Here is a 23366-nt window from a genome sequence, read left to right as displayed (position 1 = left end):
ACTGATGCACTGAGATTTGGCAATCGGGATATCCTCAACCTTGTGTAAGGTGATAAATAACACTTTAAATAGACAGCTTTTTGCAAGTTGACTTAAACAGAGCTGTATTTTTAACCTGAGATATACAGGTTTCTCACCCTTCTCCCTCCCCTAGACCCTTTCCATGGTATTTAACCATAACCAGTTCTGACCTTTCCCACTCTAAGTACAAGAGAACTTAATCACAATTAACTGCTGGTCTGTGTATCAGTCAGGATAGATATCCATTTAACTGTAGGAACAGCTAGACAGCTAACACACGAGTAGCCTTTCCTTACATCTGGTTGACTAGGGCCAAGTGCAGTTCCCAGTGCTATACATGTATATTGCCAAGAAATAAGCTACAAGGGAACCTAAAGGAGACAATTGCATTACATATGTCTGTAATTCTAGGTTGTGTGAACATCTGTTGCAATAGTTACACAAGAATTTACCTGGGAGGGAGTATTTTTCACCTGTTTTGTTACACATCACATGGGGTTGTGTAAACCTTCATAGATAATATTGTCTGTGTACTTCCTTATGTAAAAGACAGAACTTTACAAAATTAAATTAGATGTATATTACAGTACATCTTGTGCCACATTTACAGTATAGAGTACAGTTGAAATACCATAGTTCAGAAAGTTTATCACCTCCACTGTACTAAATTCTTAGTTTAAAACAAATGGTTCTGGACCTCCGTTTCTTCATTTGTTAGATCAGACTGGTAACATTTCTGAACAAGTTTAATAATACTGCATATTTTAGAGCTGTCTCTGGTTAGTAGAGAATGTCATAACTTGTTCACATTTATGCGATGAATGTCTAAAATTTCTCTCAAGTCTTAGCACTGGGCTCCCAAAGCAGGCCAAAGCAATACTATGTCCAGGGGTTGCAGCACTTCGGAACATCTTGGACACTGCCATAGCAACTTCCCCACTGATCAAGTCTTTGAAAATGTCTAATAACAGTTGTTGTAGGACACACTTTTAACAGTGTGACTTCTGCTAAAGGTCTGATCCATCAGGCATCCTGCATCCTTGAGTCTTTTTGAACGTGATGTGAGGTGCTGGTGCTAGCTGTATATCCAGTGTATTGACAGTCTGAAAATACAACTTTGGTTTATAAATCACTATGAATGTTTATAGTGACTAAGTCAGTGGTAGAAACTGCTAGGCCAATGCTTTGCTATACATATATGCTGCATAAGAACATGAACACAATGATGTGTCCTAATAAAATTTGCAAATGATACCATAGAAAGCAATGCTAGTCATACCTTTTGTTTGGCACATGTACAATTATATAGTTTCTAACAGTGATCTTACTATTTGTTTCTTCAGAATGGAAAAGTAAATAAATAAATTAAAAAAAAAAAGAAAAAAAAAAAAAAAGAATGGACAGACATTGGCTAAAGCATTTAGAAAGCAATTGCCCCTTGGCCATGGTTCTTTAAGTGCTATTTTTCTAGACTGCTGATCCATATCTTTACTTAATTTGGGAAATCAGACCTTCATTTTTGGTAGAATACTTTCAGTGAAGTATTGTTCCAATGGAGCTGATGCTAAAATTCTCACTGACCTCAGTGAAATCAGGGTTTCCCATAAGCCACATACTGCACTTTTTTCACTTTCCTACAACAATTCATTACCTGAAAACAAGACTACCTTAAGGTCCCTTGCTAAAGCTACGGAAGGGTGATTTCCATTATGAGTAAAGCATGTGCTCACAAGTATCTTGCTGTATACCAAACAGCCTCCATTTTGGTGTCGTCAAGAATTACAGTGCACACCCATTTAAAACTTTCAAAAACTTTAATGGGTTTTATTTTCAATTACTTCTTTAAAATAATTTGTTAAAAATATTTTATTCCAACTATACTGTTCTAATGTAAGCTTCATCTCTGTGTTTACTCTCTTGTCATTGACGGTCATTACTTGTGCTTGGAAATTTGGTGGCAAGTCTGTAAATTCTACTGTTCTTCATTTCTGTATCAGCCGTAGGCTCACTGTACCTTCTTAAAGACCTGCTTACACTTGACTCCACACACTCTTATTTCCTAGGAAGAGAAAATAATTTAAAAAAAAACAAACACAACAACTTTTACATAGGACATGCATTATAAATTCACATATATGTCCAGCTTGAGTATGCAATTTCTTATCAAACTAGATTGTATAGCTTGTACATATTTTAGCCTATTTTTTAATCATAAAAGAAACTAGCAGGTTTGGGTTTACTTTCTGGAGAAAGGTGGAATAAGAAGTTATTTTGGGATCCCAGAATTTAAAGGGCCATATGTGTTCCTGGTGCATTATTCACTATTTGTGTGTGCAACTGCTTAAGTCTTTGAAATGAGCGTTCTGTATTTTAGACACATGAACAAGTTATTTGGGGATGGATTTGAATAACGAATTCTGTATGTTGATGATTGGTAGTTCAAACCTACAAAACTAGAGAACAGCTGAAAGCACAGTCTAGCAACAGGGCAGTCAAAGCTAGGAAAGGACGTGTAATTGTATACGTAAGAGTTGAGCTAGGTCTATAAATCCCAGCATGGCAGTGAGTTTTGACTGACCTTGGCCATACTGGATGCCTAATGCTTTCCACTTGTCTTTTGTGTTCCACAATAGGTTTTTAAAAAATCTCTACTTGCTAATCATCAGGTCATAGTTACTTGCACATAAGCAGATACATTGATGTTTGTGTCTTGGGCATTGATTTGCGAGGCTTACTGTTGTCCACCTAGCCTTGCTGAAGATGCAGTTTAATTTTCTGTATTACTGAAACTGTTGAAGTTAGACCTGAGAGTTGCACACAATCTTTGTGGGGATTTGTGGAGGTGTTGACTGGTTTTGCTAGAAAAAGAAAATGGGTGGGGCTTCCTAAGGGACATAAAGACAAAGATTATGTGTGACCTAGAAGTAGGGTAGCGCTTCATATTTCAAGATAAGACTTTTAATTAAGCTGTCAGAATATTTTGAGGAAATGGGGAGCAAAGTTAACTGGAAAGTTATGCCCATTTTCTTATGGGGGACTTTGATAAAATGACTTATTAAGAAGAACTTACACTGGATCAATAACCTTATTGGCATATGTTGCTAGCCTGCAGCAAGAGAAGGTGCTTCATGGTGAATTGATGAAACAAGCAGACTGATGCAGTGATTTTAGCTGGGACCTGTTTTGTTCACTTTATATATAGGTAACCCAGAAGAAAGAGTGTGCTGTAAGTGCTAAGAGATCTGCTGACAGTGATAAAAACCTACAGAGCAGAAGCAATCAATACAATAGAAAATGGCAATAAAACTCAAAAGGAAATTGAGAATGGTCAAATAAGTCACTCACATAAAACAGAATCTAAAGAGGAAAAAGAACTACACAAAGTACAGACCATAGAATGAAATGGTGAAAATAGGAGGCGATAAACTACTAAAGGATGTGGTACTGCTTTCTACAGAACCATGGAAGGAATTAAATTAACACTTGGCTCGTTGTGTAAAGTTCAATAGGATCATAAAACTATCGAAGTATCAATTTTTTAGAGGTAACTGTCCATTGTACCAAAGTACTCTCAAGAGTACAGGACCTAGTAATCTTAGCTGGTCAAAAATAAGATACTAAACGGGACTCTTTTACTTAATGTTTAATGGACAAAGTTACACTAATGAGAATTCAGAGGAATAAAGAGGACATTTTTGAAGTTCATGAAACATAAAAAGTGATAACATTGAAATATTGGGAACTAGTCTCTAAAATACTTGGGTACTTCCCTTGCATGAAGGAACTTTGTACTGACTTCTGTGTACAGACAGATCATGGTAAATTGTACAAGTGCCAATTAGTGCAGTGATGCCCATGTAAGCTGGCAGGTATGAGACAGAATTCTCCACAGCCTTCTGAAGCAGCAGCCTCAGATCTGTCAGGTAACCTCAGGGTACCTCAGGGCACTAGACAACAATGTGTGAGCAATGGAATCTCATTTTATGACTTCTAAAATAACCCCCCTGACAGGTTCAGGCATAGAAAGGAGTCTGGCCTGGAGGTCCACGGCCAGGCTGCATGGCTAAAGCATGAATCAGAGTAAGGATACAGAAATCTGGGCGAAAGAAATTGGTGTTGGGGGCAGCGAGTGGGAAGAGAGAATGAGTGCAGAGCTGTCAAGGGACAGGGACTAGGATTTGCCAAAACGGAAGCCAAAAAAAAAAATCTAAGAGCAACTAGTGCCATCGCTTCATGTGAGTTGAGTGCTGCAGGGAGTAAGTTGAGCTTCAAGGCCAGACAGCGTGGGGCTAATTACAACCCCTGTGCCAACAGAGAACCTGGAAGGGCAGCTGCCTGCGGTCACAGCCCCGACTGTTGTGAGTTTGGGAGGCGGTGTGCAACTACTGTAGCCTGTTTGTGTGCAGACAAGAGGGAATGCATATACACAGAAAATTTTGGAGTCTCCTTTTCAGAGGTTCACCTCTGCTTTCATTGAGATCATGACTGCAGCTGTAAAGTTACTTCCCTATTTACCTGCATTATATCAGATGGCAAGGTCTATCACATACATTCATTTTCCAAACTGTTTTCTGGGACTTCCAGTACTTCCTGAAACTTGTGTGTAGTAATAAGGGGCTTTGGGAACTTTCACAAAGATTCATTTATAACTCCATTACTGATTTGAAAAAGAGAACATTCATTTTAAATGCTGTGTGCTAATAGTACTGATCAGTGGAATGAAATTGAAGTTGGATTTTATTATCTCAGCAGGAAGAGTTCATTTTACCCACACTGATGAGAGAGCGAGGATACTATGAAGAGCTGTGTAAGAAAAGAATAGAAGTCTTCTTTCAAATCCTGATAACTTAGAAAAGATAGAAATGGTGATCTGAGAGAACATGACATGTTAGAAAACTTAATTGCTGTTTTAGTTCTCTAGGCTATAATACAGTCTAGCCTGTAATTATTTTAGAAGAACAATGGTATATTTCCCCCTTATGGCTTACTGTTGGATGTGTACTTTCACAAGTTCCCATACTGTGTATTTTATAAAATGTACAATAAATGTCTTCCTCAGTGTAAACATTTCAAACTGCTCTGTTCAGACAGACAGTTAACACAGAAAGAGTACTACACTGAAATGAGGCAATCTCTGTAAGGAACATAGAAGAATAATGGTGCCAAATGAAACGATTGCTTTAGAAAGAAGTCAAATGCAGCAACAACTTAATTATGTCAAAAAAAGACAAGATAATATAGCACACAGCTTGCTGCATTACATCTAGCCATTTGAATAAATAATAGGATGGTGTTTGAAACCTATTACACGATCTTACCAGGTGCATTTCATCTCCTTCAATCCACTGAGTCCAGCCACGATCTTCTTTTTCTCCTTTCTGTACGCAGAGAAGCTTATCTCCCTCCCAGGATACTGTGGTCTAACAAAACAGGCATGTTCAGTGCTGCTGTAGCATTTCCTGATATTATGATTAGTTTGCTTAAAGAAAACCTACTCTACGTTATAATAAAAGATTAATGAATTTCATAAGAATAATTGCAGAGCATTATAATAATTAAGATAATTATAAAAGATATGAGCTTAAATGGCAAGTTGTTGTGCAACTGCCTGTCAAAACTCAGAAGGGTGAGATAAACTGTTTAACTGTAAGAAAAAAAACAAACAAAAAAAAACAACCATAAAAATCATTGTGTGAAAGTGCACTCCTTTCTCCTTGCTAACAAACACAACATCAAAAGGGATGTGCAGCGGTATTTGTAAGAGGAGCTAAAAACCTGAGATTCAGTTTCTTTCCACCATACAAAGGATTGTCCAGCTGCCCTACCCAAACATAATTCCCACATACTGGCAGCTAGGGATGCACGTGAAAGGCTTTTACTGCGTTTTTTTGTTTTTCTTTAATATATGCATATATGCATATGTATATATACATATATTTTTATATATGTATGTGTATATATATATATATACACACATATATACATATGTTTCCCCCCCCCCCCCATGTCTAAATTTGTCATCCATGATAGAGCAGAGTGATTTGGAAGTATCAGTAAATTGATAACTTTGCCATCATCCTGCTTTGCCTAACAGTAGCTGGAGAACTACTTGAGCCAGGTTTGGCAGAATAAGAGTAAGATGTTGCAGGATTCATCACAGCACTTTTGTGAACACCTGTGCTGCCCTGAGTTATTGATTAATAAAAATACTGGAATGTATGAGGGTGCATCTTTCAGCTTGTTGCTGCGGTTAGTACTTACTAACGATTTGATTTCACCCCTCCTTAAATTAAAGAGAACAATATTTTGTAATTTTTTTTTTTTTTTTTTTTTTTTTTTAAGAAGTGAAGACAAGAGCAGTGGCAATTTGTAATGCAGTTCTGGTGCTGCAAAAGCTTAGGATAGTTGAGCATCAATATTAGCACACTGCTTTTAAATCAGCTTGTGTGAAGTGAATCTGAGGACTAACTACAGAATTACTGTCTACCTTGTTAAAGTCTTCAAGCCAGTACCTGTATAAGTAGTCAAATATGGAGACAAGATATCCTGTTTGATTTTTAAGAGAAGTCAGTCTACATTTGTTATTCTGGGAATTACAAGTTCAGCATTCAAGAACTGCGCAATGCTATTTATTAAATTTGTGTATGTCACAAACAATTAATTCTTAAATGATAACCACGAGAGCCACCATCTATAAATGAGTACAGCCAGCAGTCCCCACCCATGGGAAGCTTTAGACTAAACAAGTATGGAAAATGAACCACTAGAAAGAGTGCCAGCATAGATGATCATAAGCAAGGCATTATTAGTACTCCTATACAGTCTGTTTGCACCACACGGGGTTTCTTAAAGACAGACTTTTTTGTCCTTGCTAAAAATCTCTCATTTGTAGAATGCATTGCCAAGTTGTTCTGTCTCTCCTGTAAAATAATGTATTTAAACCTAGTAGTAGATAGCATTTTTTTTTTAAATGTTTTCTTTTAATGTTTAAAATGCTCACGCAGGAAGGGACAACACATTGTGGCAAAGCTGTATTTAAGAGAGTTATTGTGATCGCCATAGTTTATATCCTTTTCCATATCTGTTTTGATTTTATGCATGCCCATTTGGAAAGTGGAGGGGAACAAATAACACTAGTTAACATCTTAGACTTTCTGATGATTCTCAGCATCACTACTATATCAGAAAGTGAAGATTATTTCTTCCAGTGATCAGACAAAAGGGATACCGTGGAATAAATCAGTTGTATGTGTAGCTTTGCTTAGTACCAGTACTTATTTCTATCCCTTGAGTACTAGCTCAGCATAGCTGAGTCATTAGATTACCTGTAAAGTTTTATTTCATAGGTTTATACGTGAATTCACAGGCAATATACAATGATAAAATAAGAACTTTATTAACACTACTAACATGCAAAGTTAGCTCTGGAAGTTACTAGTCCTGATAATACTTCACTAGCTTAGTACACTTGGGGGCAATAGAGAAACGTTTGTAGCAACACAAAAAAATGTTAACTTTTTCAGCCTCTAAGGGCTTTAAAAATTGTTTCATCTCAGGAAACAACAATTTTTTTCTCTTGCATTTTGTTTTTTCAATCAAGATTAGATATCGCTTTTGGTGACTTGGTGACAGTCATGAAAAGTAAAATATCACAGACTGTTAACCAAGCTGTTTTATCAGAATTCCCAGTTGTCATCCTTTGCCCTCCCTTTCAGGCATATAAATACTGAAGGGATGTGAGTAAACCATACAGCTTCTGATTTTTGTATGTGGCTCTTTTGCTATGAAGGTTATAAAGGACAGAAAGTAGTGCTAGAGAACACAACATTTTCTCTTTGTTAGCAAAAACAACCGTTTTACGACAGTAAGATTAATCAGTAGTATTTTTATCTTTTCTTTCTTTAGATCAAACTCTGAAGTCGGAAATAACAAAAGACCCAAATAATACAAAAGACAGAAGTTCCACTTTTACCTCAAATCAAAGAGAACAATACGCTCTTCAATTCCAAATATCTCTACAGAGACACACAGAGGATGGAATTGTTACAGCTGGTGTATGTGCGGCCAATAGCCCACTCTTTACAAACAGCCAAGATACAACAAAGCTTGCCTTACAGCATTTCCAAATATTTGAGTCAGAACATAATAACAACATTCTAAAAATACCATTGTAGGGCAACTTTTGGTAAATATTGGCCCTTTTATTGTACGTAAGAGCAATGATTTAGATTTTACCATTTGGTGTATAAACTCTCCTTTCCTTGTGAATACAGAATATCAGTTCAGTGACTACTGACTGGGAGAAATACTGTAGCTTCAAAAAATGTAGGATATTTTCTGGGTTTATACCCAGATGAACCCAGATACTCCATACCTTAAGTGAGAAAATGAACTATTTATGTCTTCCCCACCATTTTCCACTTTCTCCAGGAAAACCCCTTACATTTTTGTGTTAACCTAATGACAGTATATGGGCAACAAAGAAAAAAAAAATATGTCTGGAAGAGAAAAAAAATGGTGGGGAGATACTGTAGGCAATCAAAATCTCCCAACAGGGAGTGCTTGAATTCCCTTAGATATAACATCTGCCTTGAAGAACTGTACTGTGCTGATATATTTTTTAAAAGCTTTATTCTTCCAGACTGATCTTTTCCCTTGCATTTCCAAAAGATGGACAGTGTGAAAGAGAGTGTTAGAAATGTATCATGTGTCATTAGTCTGTGCATCATTTCACTGAGCTACATGAACACTAGCACCATGCAGTAATTAAAGGAGAATATTGATCAAGGGTTTCTTACGCATGTTCTTGAGTCTCTTACTGCCTGATCAAACTTAAAACTTAAGACGAATACACACTAAGTGAAATAGATGTAATTCTGTAGACAACTTCACCAGAAAATGGTGATTAATGTGATTAGTGGACAGTGTGATAAAAAGTACTGAAGGAACACAAGGAAAGTTAACAGGAGATAAAGTTAGCCTTGCCTCAATTTAACTTGTCTCAAAAATTCTAACCAACAATACTGCACCTCTTTGGGATTATGTACTTGGTTACATACTCTTGAGGTATAATAATGGGGCTTATCTGGGAGGTGAGGATGACAAACCAAGGCAATTATCTGATGAGGCTCCACTGGATTAAAAATTGTAGTTAAGTCTCTATTGGAAGAGGCCAATATCATACCAGTGGTCCCAAAGACTGATGGTTTTTCTGCCTAAGCACAGCTAGGTAGAGACAGATTACTTTACAAAAAAAAGAATTATACTTAATTCACTAATTATATTATCATCTTTGAAGCCTGAGAATACAGTAAATATTTAAATTTTCTTTAGTTTTATGATATGATTTATATGGTTTTACACTATTTTTGTGCACTTAGGTATTTTTCTTTTATTACCTGGCCGCTCACATACTTCTGTTAGTGATTTATGAAGATTTCAGTTACAACACTGTAGTCCTTGAAATAAAAAGTAGAATAAATGAAAATTAAAGTACTCTCATTACTGTTTTCAATTATGAGACAGAGATTTATTAAATGAAATATTTAGAAAAAATAAAACAAATCTATCAAGTATGTATTTGCATTTTCTCTAGTTGCAGTAACAGTAGTGAAGTCTTGCAGAATTACAGTAGATATTACTTTCAGCTTCTAGTGGTAAATCATATTGACCCACAGACAGAGATATTGACTCTTGTAATTTACTGAAATACTCATAAAACAAACTAATTTATCAGAAAACTCTGCACTTCCCAGTTAGGTCTAATTGCAAGAACATCTGATGCTGGCGCTGCACAATGTTTCTCATTCCCATGTTAGCTGTTCCTAACGTACTTGTTGGTGTTGTGCACTATACAGCTGAAGATACCTAATGCATTTTACAGATGAATGAACTATAATATTTTTATAAGTAGTCCACGAGCATATTTTTGCTGATGCTATATAGATTTTTGACACACTGCATTTACAAATATGAATTGCAGCTACCACCCTTCACCAAAGATGTGTTATTGATTTTCTATCTTCAGGAGAAACACAGCTGTACAAGTTCTATTTTTCTTCTACTTCCCTTCACAGTGCTGTCTCTATATTATGGTGCAGCAAATGACCGCAGTGCCCTACAACTGCATGACACAGGTCATTTTCCTTCTCAATCCAGTAATTCTGTGTTTATGAGAATAACTAGTCATTTACAACTGCAATTATGATTTAAGAAAGATCAAACAATGAAAAGAAGTTGTTTAGGTCAGATGACACAGGAAAATCCAGTTCAAGCTGTGCCCTGTAGTATGCTTTTAGATAACACCAAAGGAAATACTCTAGTATTTTTGGTCAAACATAGCTATGTATCCAACTAGATATTTATTAGATGCTCAAGATAAAGTATTTACATCTCAACTAAGTATCGAAGCGATATAAAAACATCTGATAAGTAGTTTTCAGGGGGAATTTTTCATCAACTGAAGTGCTGATGGAATAAAATGTTGGTAACACAAACAAAAAAATATAATGGTGAAAGTGCATTCAGTAAGGTCATAGTCGCTACCTGTTACTTTCTGTGTCAGAGGCATGCTGCACACTGCTAACGGGAGGGCTACAAACATGTTCAGTTTGTCATCTCTCCAGCCTGTAAGTCCTTTTATCACATCAAGTCTGTATCTGCAGCTTGTTGACAGATTGTTAAACTATTGAGAAAAGAGCAGATTCAAGCAAAAAAATACTTGATACACTAATATTTTTCTATTTCTCTTCCAATTCCATAATTGAAATTAGGTAAATAAGTTTATTTCTAAAAAAAAGTCAGATCCAGGAATACTGGGAACATGCAGAAAATCAAATGAGGGAATGAAAAATATAGGTAATTTTTCAATGAAACCTAAGTTAAACAAGATTATCTACCCAGAAAAGTTTAGACATTCCAGAGCTGAAAAAGTAAACTTACCATTAAGACATTCAGTCTACTTTGTAAGTCTATTTAAAGAAGCCCCCCGTTTTCTTATAATTACTTTTTCAAAGTAGACTTTCTAATTTATGTTTACTTCAGCTGTTCATTGTTTTTACAAACTTTTGAAGCAAATCTCCGTAAATTAGGTACTTTCTTTGCTCCCTACATGTGCTATGGTAACAGCTCTGTTAATGCGTGAGCTACCACACTACAGACCTTGAATGAAAAATCCTGGAAGATACATGGAAATGTATCAGGCACTGAAAAAATGAGAATCAATTAGGAAATTGATTAGGAATCCATTAGGAAAAGGCCTCTTCATCTTTCCTAGTAGCCCAGTAATGTTTGATGGTTTTATTTCTTGTATTTTTTTGAACTGTCCTGATTCTTGATAGTGTTTGGGCTCTGAGATACCGTATCTGAGAACAAGGTAGCGCTATACCGGAAAAAAATAAATGGCTTCCTATGAGGTCACTATCATAGTTAAGAACACAAATGGAAACACTGCTAATTTTCACAACACATTATCAATTTACATGGTCAATTGGTTGTAAAGTATAAATCCTTTGAAAATATATATGATCTTAAAATTTGATTCAAAAATATAAACGGCCTACATCTCACTACTTCTCAACTTATTTTAATTATATTAAGAAGGTATCAAATTTTCTTGTTAACATAAAAACAGCTTAGGATGATACAGATAAACAGCTAAAAAAGCAGCATTGCCATCTGAAAAAAATCACATACAAACTACAGAAGCATTTCTTATTAGCCATGGAATTTATTCTATTGAAAGAAACTTACTGATTGCTTATTCTGTTCATAACCATTCCACGCACTCCAGGCTCTTTTCAAAATTTAACAGAACCTATTCTAGTAGTATTGAAAATAGAGATATGAAGTTACCATAGTTTTAAAAGATCTAACAGAAGTAAGGGTTCAACGTGGTGTTTCCCAAAGAACCAAGTCTCTAAACAGAAAATCTGTGGACTAATTATGTCTCTTCTACAGGAAAATATCTAGCAAACATTCACCAACAGAAAAATTAGTGGTAGGATTCCTGCACATCATCTCAAGATATTGTTGGACAAAGGCTATACATATTTCGCTATCCTTTAGCTGGGGAGGATGGTAAAGACTGTCCAGATCTTTCCTTCCCATAACAACTTCAGTTCAACCCTGCAGAAGCACCTATAAATCTAACCTCCTATTTAATCCTTCCTGCTTTAAGCCAAGCAGCAACAGATCTCCTGAAGTTAGCTAACAGGAAAAGGATGGTGGCACACTACAACACATTTCTCATTACTTTGAGGGGCTGGTGCATGACATATCATAACGGGTACCTGTAGCTATAGGACTCTGAAATATGCCTGTGCCATTCTGAACCTGCTCAGATCATTACTGAAAGACAAGCTGGTTATACTGCGGGCATTCCGTACCTGACTGATAAGCTTACTGAAGTTCACTGTAGTCAAAAAAATCGGACTCTTGCATAAGCAGTGTTTTGCTTCTGTGATTGTCACCATCTCCATTGCTAGCAAACAGAATTGTAATGACAACTTTTAGATCAAAGAGTAAGCTGCTGTAGCACAGGGTCTTAAAATGTTGAACACTGTTGTTCTAAATGTTATTTTGAATTCTTGCTCATAAGAACAATGACGGAAGGCAATGACTGAAGACATATGCCAGGCTCCAGGCTACGCAGGTGACAACATGTGGGAGAAAGAGTAGAATAAGTATTCTGGGTAGTACATCAAGTTTTATTTCTTAGGAATGGTAATCTTTTTTCTTACTGAAATAAAACTGTAAGAATCCATACAAAAATGGGATGACTTGCTTATATCCTACATCAGAAGAAACTACAAAACAATAAATCCAATTCACTTTGTGCAAGGATCAGAATCAATTCTAAGACATTCACTGTTTAATTTGATGTGTATAATTGAATTACCCTCTGTAAATTTAGCAAGATGCAATTGTACATAACACTAATGGTTTGTCATTCAAAATCCAATTTGATAAGTTGGGTTCTCCAGTTTTCACCTGATTCTTTGTGATGGCACACACTGCATTCATCATTCTCTGAACTTTTCTGGATGCACACAAAGCTGAAATACTATGCCCATCCAAAACCTCCTTGCCCACAACACTTTCAGAACATTAGCCGTTGTTTTGTGAGTAACTAGCTCAAACTGTTGGTTAGCCTCAGGTATTCGGTATGAATCCCGGACTACAAGCTTTGAAGTTAACGATATCTTAATGCATACGACAAAATGTTCTAGAGATCTCATCTGACATCATTATGTAAATGTGCTGAACAGATCACTTACAGATAACAAGCAGTACTGCCAAAAGGCCAAGTAATGTGGGAAAAACAAAAACAAAACAAAAAAAACACCACAAAAACACAATACCAACAAAACAAGACAGAAAAGAAAAATGGGAATAGCATCTCATTAATGAGCCTCAGGGAGTGAGAGAGGCAGAGTCAGATCCAAGAGTGGAACTTTGTTCTCTGGTTGACTGGAGAACCATTCTTCCTTACCTGGAGACAGTAGTTTGTAAAAGGTCAGGAGTATCAACACAAAACTACGTGAAGACTACTTCCTTTGAATTAAAATCACAAGAAGTCAGAGATTATTTCAAGAAGCAACTGGGGAATTTACATTTCTGCAGAGAGAGGGAGCAGTAGATTTGAGAGAAGAATAGTGTGTATATATATACACACATAAGTACAGCCAATCATAAACACATCTCCCAGCAATACTCATTCTAGAACAATGCTTCTTCCAATATAGTATATGAGAAAACACTTACAAACCCAAATCCATAAACTGAAGTAATTTTTAAAAAGAAAACGAAAACATTTGAAGATGTGAAGAAACCAAGGATTTGAATCAGAAGGATCAAGTAAAGACATACACTGCTGATCTTGCATCTTACTAGAAAGACAACTCATTTTGAGTCTTCTCATCCTGTTGAGGATCCCTAGTGAAATTCTAAGTATCACTGGTGATTGCTTTTTTGACAGCAAAGTAATCATTCCAATACCTATTCTAAACTAGATTAACAGCTGTGAATTCCATTTGTGGAATAGAGGAACCCTGCCTAAATAACAGTTAAAAAAGTTTAATGAGCCATGTAATTTTATAATAGGGCTTTATTCTGACCTTGCAGCAGTATAAATCAAATTATACCCAGAACAACTAAACTTTATTGTGTTTTCCCTGAATATAAACTAGACAGGAATCAGTTTCACATCAGGCATGTTTATTGTTTAAAACAGAGCCATGATCAACCTCAAAGACCCTGCCTCAAGTAAGACCTTTCACTAGGATATGGCACGTGCAACTGGCAGAATGGTTGCTCAGATGCCTGTGGACAATCCTTATGAGGCTGTCTAAACATTAAATGACTATATACTTTCAGGAAATTATTCCACATGGTAACAAGTATGATTGATCTGTTAAGTGAATTCCAAATCCCCCCACCTCCCATACACCCTACTTCTGACTGACATACCAAACAAATGTGCTGTGAAGGTGCATAAAGTTAACTTTTCTGTTTCATGTCAGATCCTACCCCATTCTTACATTTACTGTTAACATATTTTACATCGTAGGCATCTCCTCGGCTTCCCTGTTTATTACTGACTGTGAGAAAGGGAAATAAAATTATCTGAGGATGAACGGGACATGCTTTTAGAGACAGATATCAACTAATTATTGTTTCAATAAGCTTTTGCTTCTTTGGTGCACAACAAAATTTTTCCACAGTAAAGCTCACATGCTTGAAACAAGCTTTTATCATTAGTGTAATAGCTAAAATGCTTGCTAAATTAATTGTAACTAGAGACTATGGAATATATCTTTAAAATGAGGAAATTTCATGATGGGGCTGGATATTCCACTGAGAATGAAGATAGCACAGTGAAATACTCACTTCAGGCAATACCTAAGTCATAGTTACATATAAACTTCAAATTTCTGTCTTTGTACACTAACACCTAATGTATACTACCAGTTAAAACCAAAACCATACTCTTGGAAGTAGTGGAAACTTTAGCACATGGTCCAATTCAAATATCACATCACACGAGAAATAATGTGATACAATGTGTAGAAAGAAGGCCAGAACATTAATATTGTAATTTGCACCTTGTAATGTCTGCAAAGAACATAAGATGCTCTTCAGTAAGCAAACTTCTATTTTATCTTTGTAGTTCAAATTGCCAAAAGTTTTAACAACCCTTAAGTATAACAATTAAACTTGCAGAAACACATCTTTCATGAATGTGCCAAACAGAGAAACTCTAACTTCCACCTAGGAGATAAAATCTCTAGGGAAAAGCTCTGGGAGAAGTATGATAGCATCAGGATTGATACACCTTGTCTGCATTTCCTAAGAGACAAGGCTGTGCGGCAGCATGTTCCACGCACTACTGATAGTGCTCGGTACACGTGGAGTAACAACTGCCTTTAGGCAGCACCTTGTGCTGTCATTAGTGCTCTCTCCTGTATGGTCAACTATCCTAATCTTTGGTTTTACAAAACAAAGAAAATCTAAGTTCTAAAGAAGCAAATTTTCACTTCCCTAGAGAAATAAAACTGTAAAGGAGCTGGTATCACCAACTGATGTTATTTATATCCCTTAAGAAAACAGAATCACCTAAAAATGAGTGTCAGAAAAAAGTGACAGTTAAAGGTAAAAACAAAATAAAACAACTGAATCTGCTAAGGTTTATCCAGCTGAATTAACTCCCTGTTCCAAGTTCAGAGGTTTCCAGCAGTGACCAACTACAATAAGGAAAAAAAAAAATCCAAAGTGAAATCAAGGAGGAATCCCATACCATCACAGGAGTACTAATCCCTATTGTCATAACTTCAACTTTCTTCTAAAATTAGAATCAGCAAAAGTTTTTAGCCTTTACTCATCATAGACTATTGACGTGGAATTATTGTAATTATACTGTACCCTGACAGACTCAAAGGTGTATTTTACAACTGAAAGGTGAACAAAGTTTCAGTGAATTACAAACAAGATCCAACGTGTTCACTGTGCTAATATTATTTTTACTGATGTTAACTCTAGTTAGATGACTCTTAAAATATATTTTTCATTAAAAGAAACATGATCCATGAATGATTTCTAAGGTTATTTTTACTAGTCTCATGATGATTGCTCTGCTTTATAAAACTAATGTTTAATGTGTAATTTGTCTTATCCATGTTACTTTGTACTTCTAACGCGTTGAGCTTCTTGGAAGAACAGCAGGACAGCAAGGAGAGAACTTGCCCAGTGGTCTCCTCAGTTCATAATATAGATAAATGATTCATAATCTCTCCCATTAGACAGACTGAGTATTAATGATTAAGCCATTTATGGTGTGCAGTTTCACAAGCTATAGATGAAGAAACGAAACATTAAGAATCACATTCAACCTTTGTTTTTATGGTGGCTTTCCTCATAACACCAGTCAGGGAGTGTTCCAGTATCTCTTGCGTCACCTCCATGACCCTTCCTTAACAAGGCTTCCAGCCTGTTGGAGTTATTTCATTGCAAACTGCAAGCCTGGCCTGACGGTACAGTTATCAGATTTGGACTGAAGTGGCTTCCAAAAAACAGCTCCTTGTACTGTTTTCCTTTGGAAAAGCTGTAGTTTCACCAAGAAAATAAATCTTTAGTCAGAAAATTGAACTATAAAGTATGATACATTGCTACAAGGCAACAGTCACAAAGAGTGACCTTAGTTTTAGGGCTGCAGTTGGTATCTACTTATGATGTGGGAGGTCAAGAAGAGATACTGAAGACTTCTGAAAGCTTTAGTGAAGTTGTATGTCTAAGCCATTCTCAACAAAGAAACAACCAGTTAGAGTTAGCATGACTTTTTTTTTTTTTTTTTTTGAAAAGGCAAGAAGATGAAGCTACCTCCTCTTTCCAAGGCTGAGTGATTTTGCACTAAAGAATCAATAGACAAATTGTTTAAGCAACACTTGAAATCAGGGTGATCTGGGTTCCACCCCAAATCTAATACCTGCTTTAGTGACTTGAATAGTCTCTATATTCTTCTTTCTGATTCAACACTTTGAATTCTTCCCCATCACTCAATTTAGCAAAATAGGGTAGCTAATATTGACCTGTTATAAATAGTGAAGTGTTAAGGATATTTTTCAGTGAACCAGAAGTTGTGCCGTATTTGTTCAGCATTTCAAAAGCATGGCTGGTCAAGGGCCACATTTTCATGTCTTCTGAATCAGCTTTTTCAGCACACCAGTTGCCTGACACAGTTTATGAGAACTCATTGCAGGTATATGCTAGCACAATTACTTCATTCTGACAAGCAGAGGATGTTTTAGTCTGGAGCTCAATGGTATTTAAGTATAGATAATGCTTAGCTGAAAACAGTTCTGTACTCACACAAACCAGCAGTTCACTGAATTAAACATGGAGTACTCAGACATTTTTAGCACTTCAGTAGATGACTTGAACATTGCTAACTATTGCTATCTTTGACAGTACTTTAGCCACCTAAATTTTTCCTTAGACTCATAACTGGTGGATCTGGACCACATCACCTTGGTGAAGAGCTTTCCAGTAATCAAAAATGCATTATGACATTATGCCACTTTCCTTTACACAAATATACTTTGATTCTCCCATTTGTGACTTTTGTATTCTGTACTCTATCGTGTTTCTACCTTCTCTAACAAGGAGTACAGAGGGGTTAGCTGAGGTCCTTGCTTGCTGATTAGTGGTTGTTTTTTTTTTTTTTTTCCTGGTCTTTGGGATCCTTCATTTCCTGCATTACTATTACCAGAGCAAAAGTAAATGTATATACCCTAACACTGGAGAACAGTACTTTGTAAATGGCAGTATCTATCTATGAATGGAAACCTATTAATTCCATTTTATATAATTACTCCTCTAGTCTCTCCTGAAATAATTCTTGTGCTTATCAACTTCTTCACCATGGGATATTGCAGGCATCATGCCCTTGAACTAACAGGAAAAAAAAAGTCCAGTCATATTCACCTAAAGAACTTTGTATTCTCAAGTTTTCTCTGTTAATTGGTATTTATAAGTCACAAGTTAGAAAACACCATCTTTCTGGCAAGCAAAAAGAGCTCATAAGGCAGAGTTCTTGGTGTTTGCTTATTGACTACAAAGATCTGTTCCAGAAGGCTAATTAACGCATCTGCTCTACCAAATACGCACAGAAAGGAAGGAGCACAAAAACAAGAATAAGAAAAGCAGCAGGTTTCTAAACACTTGGCCATTGTTGCACATGGGGAAGAGCACCTAGACCTGCAGCTGTTCTTGTACTGTAAAATATTAGTCTACCAAGAGATTCTGAAAACTCAAATGTAAATATCTTTCTGTCCAACAGATACCCCTGTGTAATTGAGTAACATTTAATTGAAATTACTATTAATTCATTGAAAAAAGTCACAGGAATAATTTTAGGAACAGACACATAAAATGGCTTATAGATGTTGTCTTTGCAAGGCCTTGGATTATTAATAGTCTTAATAGTCTTTTTTTTTTTTTTTTTGGTTAGTTGTTACAGTTCTAATGCTTACCATGCATTTGCGATCATCCACCCCAGCTAAATCCTCCTCAAACTCCTTCCCTACATCAAATTCCATGATGTAGTTTCTAAAAGTGCTTAGCGTTTTAATGATCATATGATCCCCATTCTGAAGGATTTCTTTGTCAGGTTTTAGCAAGTTTGCTATTTTTCTTACAGCAACATTTACATCTGAAAAAGAAAAAGAGTTATTTTAATCCAGAAAAAGTCTACCACAAAAGCAGGCTTGTAGCTCTTGGGAGGACTAAAATGAACATGGATAAATAAACATCCAGATCTTTCAGGCCAGATTGCTTAAAAGGAAAAATCCATAGCCTAATTCTTTTAGCTTAAATAAGTTTGTCTTGATTTGCTGATTATGTGGAACCCTAAAAAACACCACTTGTATTTCACAGTTACTAAGGGTATCAGTATTTCTATAGAACTATTAGCATTTTGCATGCTTCATCAAATGTAAACATGCAGAATTGCATCAAGTACATCATTGCCTCCTTAGCACACATGAAACTTTAAGATTATGGTTGGGTTTGAAATTTGAAATCTGCCACTTACCTCTTTCAGCTATGTAGTTTAATCACTGTAAAATTAATCATCAAGATGTTAAAAAGTAAAGACTGCTTAAGACAATTTTGCATACAGCAATTCTTACAGTGTATTCCCAAAATAAATATTTCTCGCAAAAATGATTTATGACTGTACAAAGAAAAATAGGTTCATGTCAGGACTAAGACAGGTAGCATTTATTGATTATTTATCAAAGAAACATGAAAGGAAGCTTACCCAGTGCTTTCAGATACTCCTCAAAATTGTCATTGCTGATCATTTTCCAGTAACCATTAAAATCTGCAGGCATCCCTACTTTGGGTAATTGTTGAAATAAAAGACTCAGAACAGCGTGTTGATTCTGCACCTCACAGCTCACTGCCTTTCTTTGTGGCAAGTTTGAACTCTGGTTTCTTTTATCTGTTTTTTTAGACCATGTAGCTATGCAAGTCCTTCTAATCCGATTATTGTTGAAGTGTTGCCTTTAAATCCTTCCACAAAGCTGAACTTCTGAGATTTCTAATGACACCACGATAACTTGATATAAACAGAATGAAACATTCACTTTCCTTATAGCTTCTGGAAGGCCACTGATTATCTAGAGATCCATTTTAACCATATTAACTCTTCATTTTTCAAGCTACTCAAAAGTAAGATCTTTTAAATGGCTTTAGTTTAAGTTATTACCTAAACTCACAGAGGGTATGCACCAGTGTATTTTTGTTTTTTCTTTTTAGGCACATCCTACTTGCTTATGTTCCAGCTATTTTATGCTACCTTCTATTTGGAAAACAATCATAAGACCTTTTCAGTGGAAGCAATCTGTATCTGACATTAACTTGTTCCACAAGCTCCTTAATTCTACCCATAGAAGCTGTAGGGCCGGCTGAGGGCTCAAAACAGGCCAGTTAGGTGGAATCTTGCATTAAGAAGCTGTGGTTAACACCGTTCGTAATAAATGCTGCATCACAACACAGTGCATGCTCTCAGTTAATTTAAACACTGGAACACAGATTCACTTCTTATTTGCCTTTTTCAGCCAAATTTAGTTCCCTAATGTCACTGTTGTGTATGTTGTGTAAGCTGTGTATGCCCATGTTTCCACCCTCCCCCAGTACAGCACTATACTACGTGAGCGGAGTTCTTTATTTCAAAGGGATAACATCCAAACAATTCTAATGCACTAGACCAAAGGTCCTTGCAGTTCCAATCCCTGATTCTGGCAGTGCAAAAGAATAACTCTCCTACATTTTAGTAATTTGTAGAGCAGGAACCTTCCGAGTCAAACGTGTGCTTTTATGTCAAAAAATAATTTGCATGTTAGTGCCACTACAGTAAGTGTCAAATGCTAGCAATCACTCAGTGACAAGACGTAACGGTAATTTGCTTTCAGACAAGCCAGTAGCTAGTTTTCAACATAAAGTCCGTTGCAGTAGTGCGTATTCTACTACACCATGGTTTTATGCAGATCTGTTTAAGAAGTAAAAAAGGAACTACACCTTTCTAAAGCCTCAAGTCAGGTTTTTGGCTGTTTTCCTTCCTCTTCCTTGAGTACAGGAAAATCAAAGATACTGCAGTGCTTTTATAGCAACCTTCACATGCTCGTTGTTGCTCACAGAATAGCTATCCCCCTGATATTCTTTGAAGGTGTCTTCTGTTAAAAGTGAGCTAGATTGGATCAGAAAAATAGGCAATCAACATAAAAAGAATAGACTTGTCAAGCTAGCCTTAGTGCTCAAATACTGAGAAAGCCTCTTAGCTATTTTAATATATTTTCCCTCATGTCTTTTCAAATGGTACAGTTTAAACTCCATGCTGTTATCATCACAGTACTTCTCTATTTTGGCACAAAACCAGTATCTTTTCCATTTTATTTGTTCATCAATACAGAGGACTATGCTGAATTAATGGTTTTCTTTACAAACAGATGCACCTAGTCTAAGTAACAGTTCTGAAAAGAACAACTTATTGAAACTTTAGTGTGTTATATTCAAACTGCAATGAAGAGTGTTTGTTTTTTTTCCTTCCTTGCTTATATGATACCACCTTTTCCTATCACTTACAAGTAAATACACCTGTAAAAAAAAAGACAACATAACTTACATTTTTTATACAACAAAAATTTGAGCTCAGCTCTCTGGCCTAGTAAAGATTGGACATGTTTTAGTATTACTCATGAAAAAAGTTTTTTTTTTTTAGGGTTCTCTGAAAAACAAAAATACATTTTTTTCCTTTTACATTGCTACCATGACAAAGGAACAAGAAAATACAAGATTAATTAAGAAAATAAATTCACCCATGGAGAATATCAACTACATTTTGATTCGCTTTATGATATGACTGACAACATTAACTCACTTTTTCAACAGCAAAAAAGCTGCTAATGACCCAGTTCTTTTGGATATGTTATCTATTCCACAGCTTGGGCAATTACTTACTCTTGGAATTACTTATTCTGGATCACAGAGGCAAAGAAACACTTTACATTTGATGATAAGGACTGTCTTTCATTTGTAAATCAGGAGATTTACAACTGACATGAATTGTGCATGCATTTTTAAGCACTTGCATTAAAAAAGGCTCTACTCTATCTCTTGTCCTAACTGCCAAAACACCACTTGTACCCATCAGAAGCAAAAATTATTCAGGGGTCCAGAAAGTCATAAGCTTAGGAGTGTTTTTTTATATATAGAATCATAGAATCATAGAATATCCTGAGTTGGAAGGGACCCTTAAGGATCATCAAGTCCAACTCTCGACACCGCACGGGTCTACCCAAAAGTTCAGACCATGTGCCTAAGTTCACAGTCCAATCTCTTCTTAAATTCAGACAGGCTCGGTGCAGTGACCACTTCCCTGGGGAGCCTGTTCCAGTGTGCAACCACCCTCTCTGTGAAGAACCCCCTCCTGACGTCCAGCCTAAATTTCCCCTGCCTCAGCTTAACCCCGTTCCCGCGGGTCCTGTCACTAGTGTTAATGGAGAAAAGGTCTCCTGCCTCTTGACAACCCCTTACGAGGAAGTTGTAGACTGCATATATACATGATATATATATAACTTGTGTATATATATGATATATACACAAACATTTTACTAATATATACACATTTTTATATGTAAAAAGATATATATATAAGTAAGAAAAAGTTATGGCTCATTTAGTTTTGCTGTGTCAGAAATGTAAGGCATCTTCATTCTAAACTGCCTGTAGGATTAAAGAATTACAGTTCAGAAAAGTACGATATTTGACCTTTAAGTATTATTGGAGATTATTATTTATTGCTAAGATTTTATTTCTTCTATTTTTAATGTATTCAGCTGAGTGTGCTGATTGGATAAAGCACTGCCACAAATGAAAACATCAATTTAAAACACCACATGAATTCAAGAAATTTTGGGCTGATGTATTTTCCCCTTATTAGGGGAAACATCTTTCCAAAATTTCACATGGAAAAAAAAAAAAAGCAATGTCTGTCCTCTCCACACACTACAGGCATCAGTCATTTAGTGGGCTTACTGTTGTGTTATGCAACCGAAGAGGCTGAAGCAAGTCACCTTCATTCTTCCGCTCACTTTCTTCTGTGTAGATATTATGGTGTGCAATGTAGGATATGACAGAATCTGGGACGAGATATTTTACACTTAATCCTCTGCACAAAGCATAACGTATCTGTGTTGCACTTATTTCATTCTGAATCCATTCTTTCACCAGAAAGATATTGTGCTGAAATTTAGTTAAAAGTTCTGATTCACTGATAAACCGAGCAGGATCAGAGCCAGCACGGCTTATACAGACCAACCCAAACTTCTCCACGATTTCTTTGACATGCTCTTTCTTCCACAGATTGGGTGTCTGAAAGGTCTGTAGAAAATCAGCCCCACAAAGCAGCTTTAATTCTGGTAGAACTGTAGAGAGAAAAATAAATGAGAGATTCATTAAAAAAATCCATCTCCACACATCCCCAGATCTGCGCCAATAAGAAGCATGTGTCTTCAGCCCTTCAAGGACACTTTGCTAAGTAGTGATCTGCAGCTTCCACTAACTGTAATGGTATAATATCCAAATAATTAAAATAATCCAAACGTTACAGTGCTCCATTTTCTGATAAGTGCAATAACCCTTATTTCAGGCTATGGCATGTCTGAAGCAGGGAAATTGTTGCTTGTTTCTGATCAGCATAGCTCAATCAATAATCGGGCAAACAAATTCTAGTTTTTTGCAGTGTTGTGCAGAGAGAAAGGAGAGGGTAAGCTAAGGAGAAGTAATAC

The 23366-nt window shown here is 36.2% G+C and overlaps 2 protein-coding genes across 4 annotated transcripts in view; both read right to left on the bottom strand.

Moving 5' to 3' along the window:
• Positions 1 to 1943: 1943 nt before the first annotated feature.
• RBP1 (retinol binding protein 1) lies at positions 1944 to 19409 on the bottom strand (the record flags this gene model as incomplete). The annotated part of the gene is made up of 4 exons (XM_082767163.1): positions 1944 to 2080; positions 5340 to 5441; positions 18549 to 18727; positions 19337 to 19409. The coding sequence occupies 4 exons, from the start codon at positions 19407 to 19409 to the stop codon at positions 2027 to 2029; spliced, it is 408 nt and encodes a 135-aa protein (XP_082623289.1). The 3' UTR covers positions 1944 to 2026.
• Positions 19410 to 22470: 3061 nt separating this feature from the next.
• NMNAT3 (nicotinamide nucleotide adenylyltransferase 3) overlaps positions 22471 to 23366 on the bottom strand; it is a 28574-nt gene continuing 27678 nt past the window's right edge. For all 3 annotated transcript variants that reach the window (XM_082767567.1, XM_082767565.1, XM_082767566.1), the window contains one exon: positions 22471 to 23003. In XM_082767567.1, coding sequence (XP_082623693.1) covers positions 22594 to 23003 — 410 coding nt within the window. In that variant the 3' untranslated portion in view covers positions 22471 to 22593. The remainder of the gene's footprint in view (positions 23004 to 23366) is intronic.

This window comes from Aythya marila, assembly GCF_965140915.1.
Source record: "Aythya marila genome assembly, chromosome: 9".
Lineage (NCBI taxonomy): Eukaryota > Metazoa > Chordata > Aves > Anseriformes > Anatidae > Aythya > Aythya marila.
The sequence above is the reverse complement of the archived record's forward strand: the minus strand, read 5'-3'. Positions and strand labels throughout refer to the sequence as shown.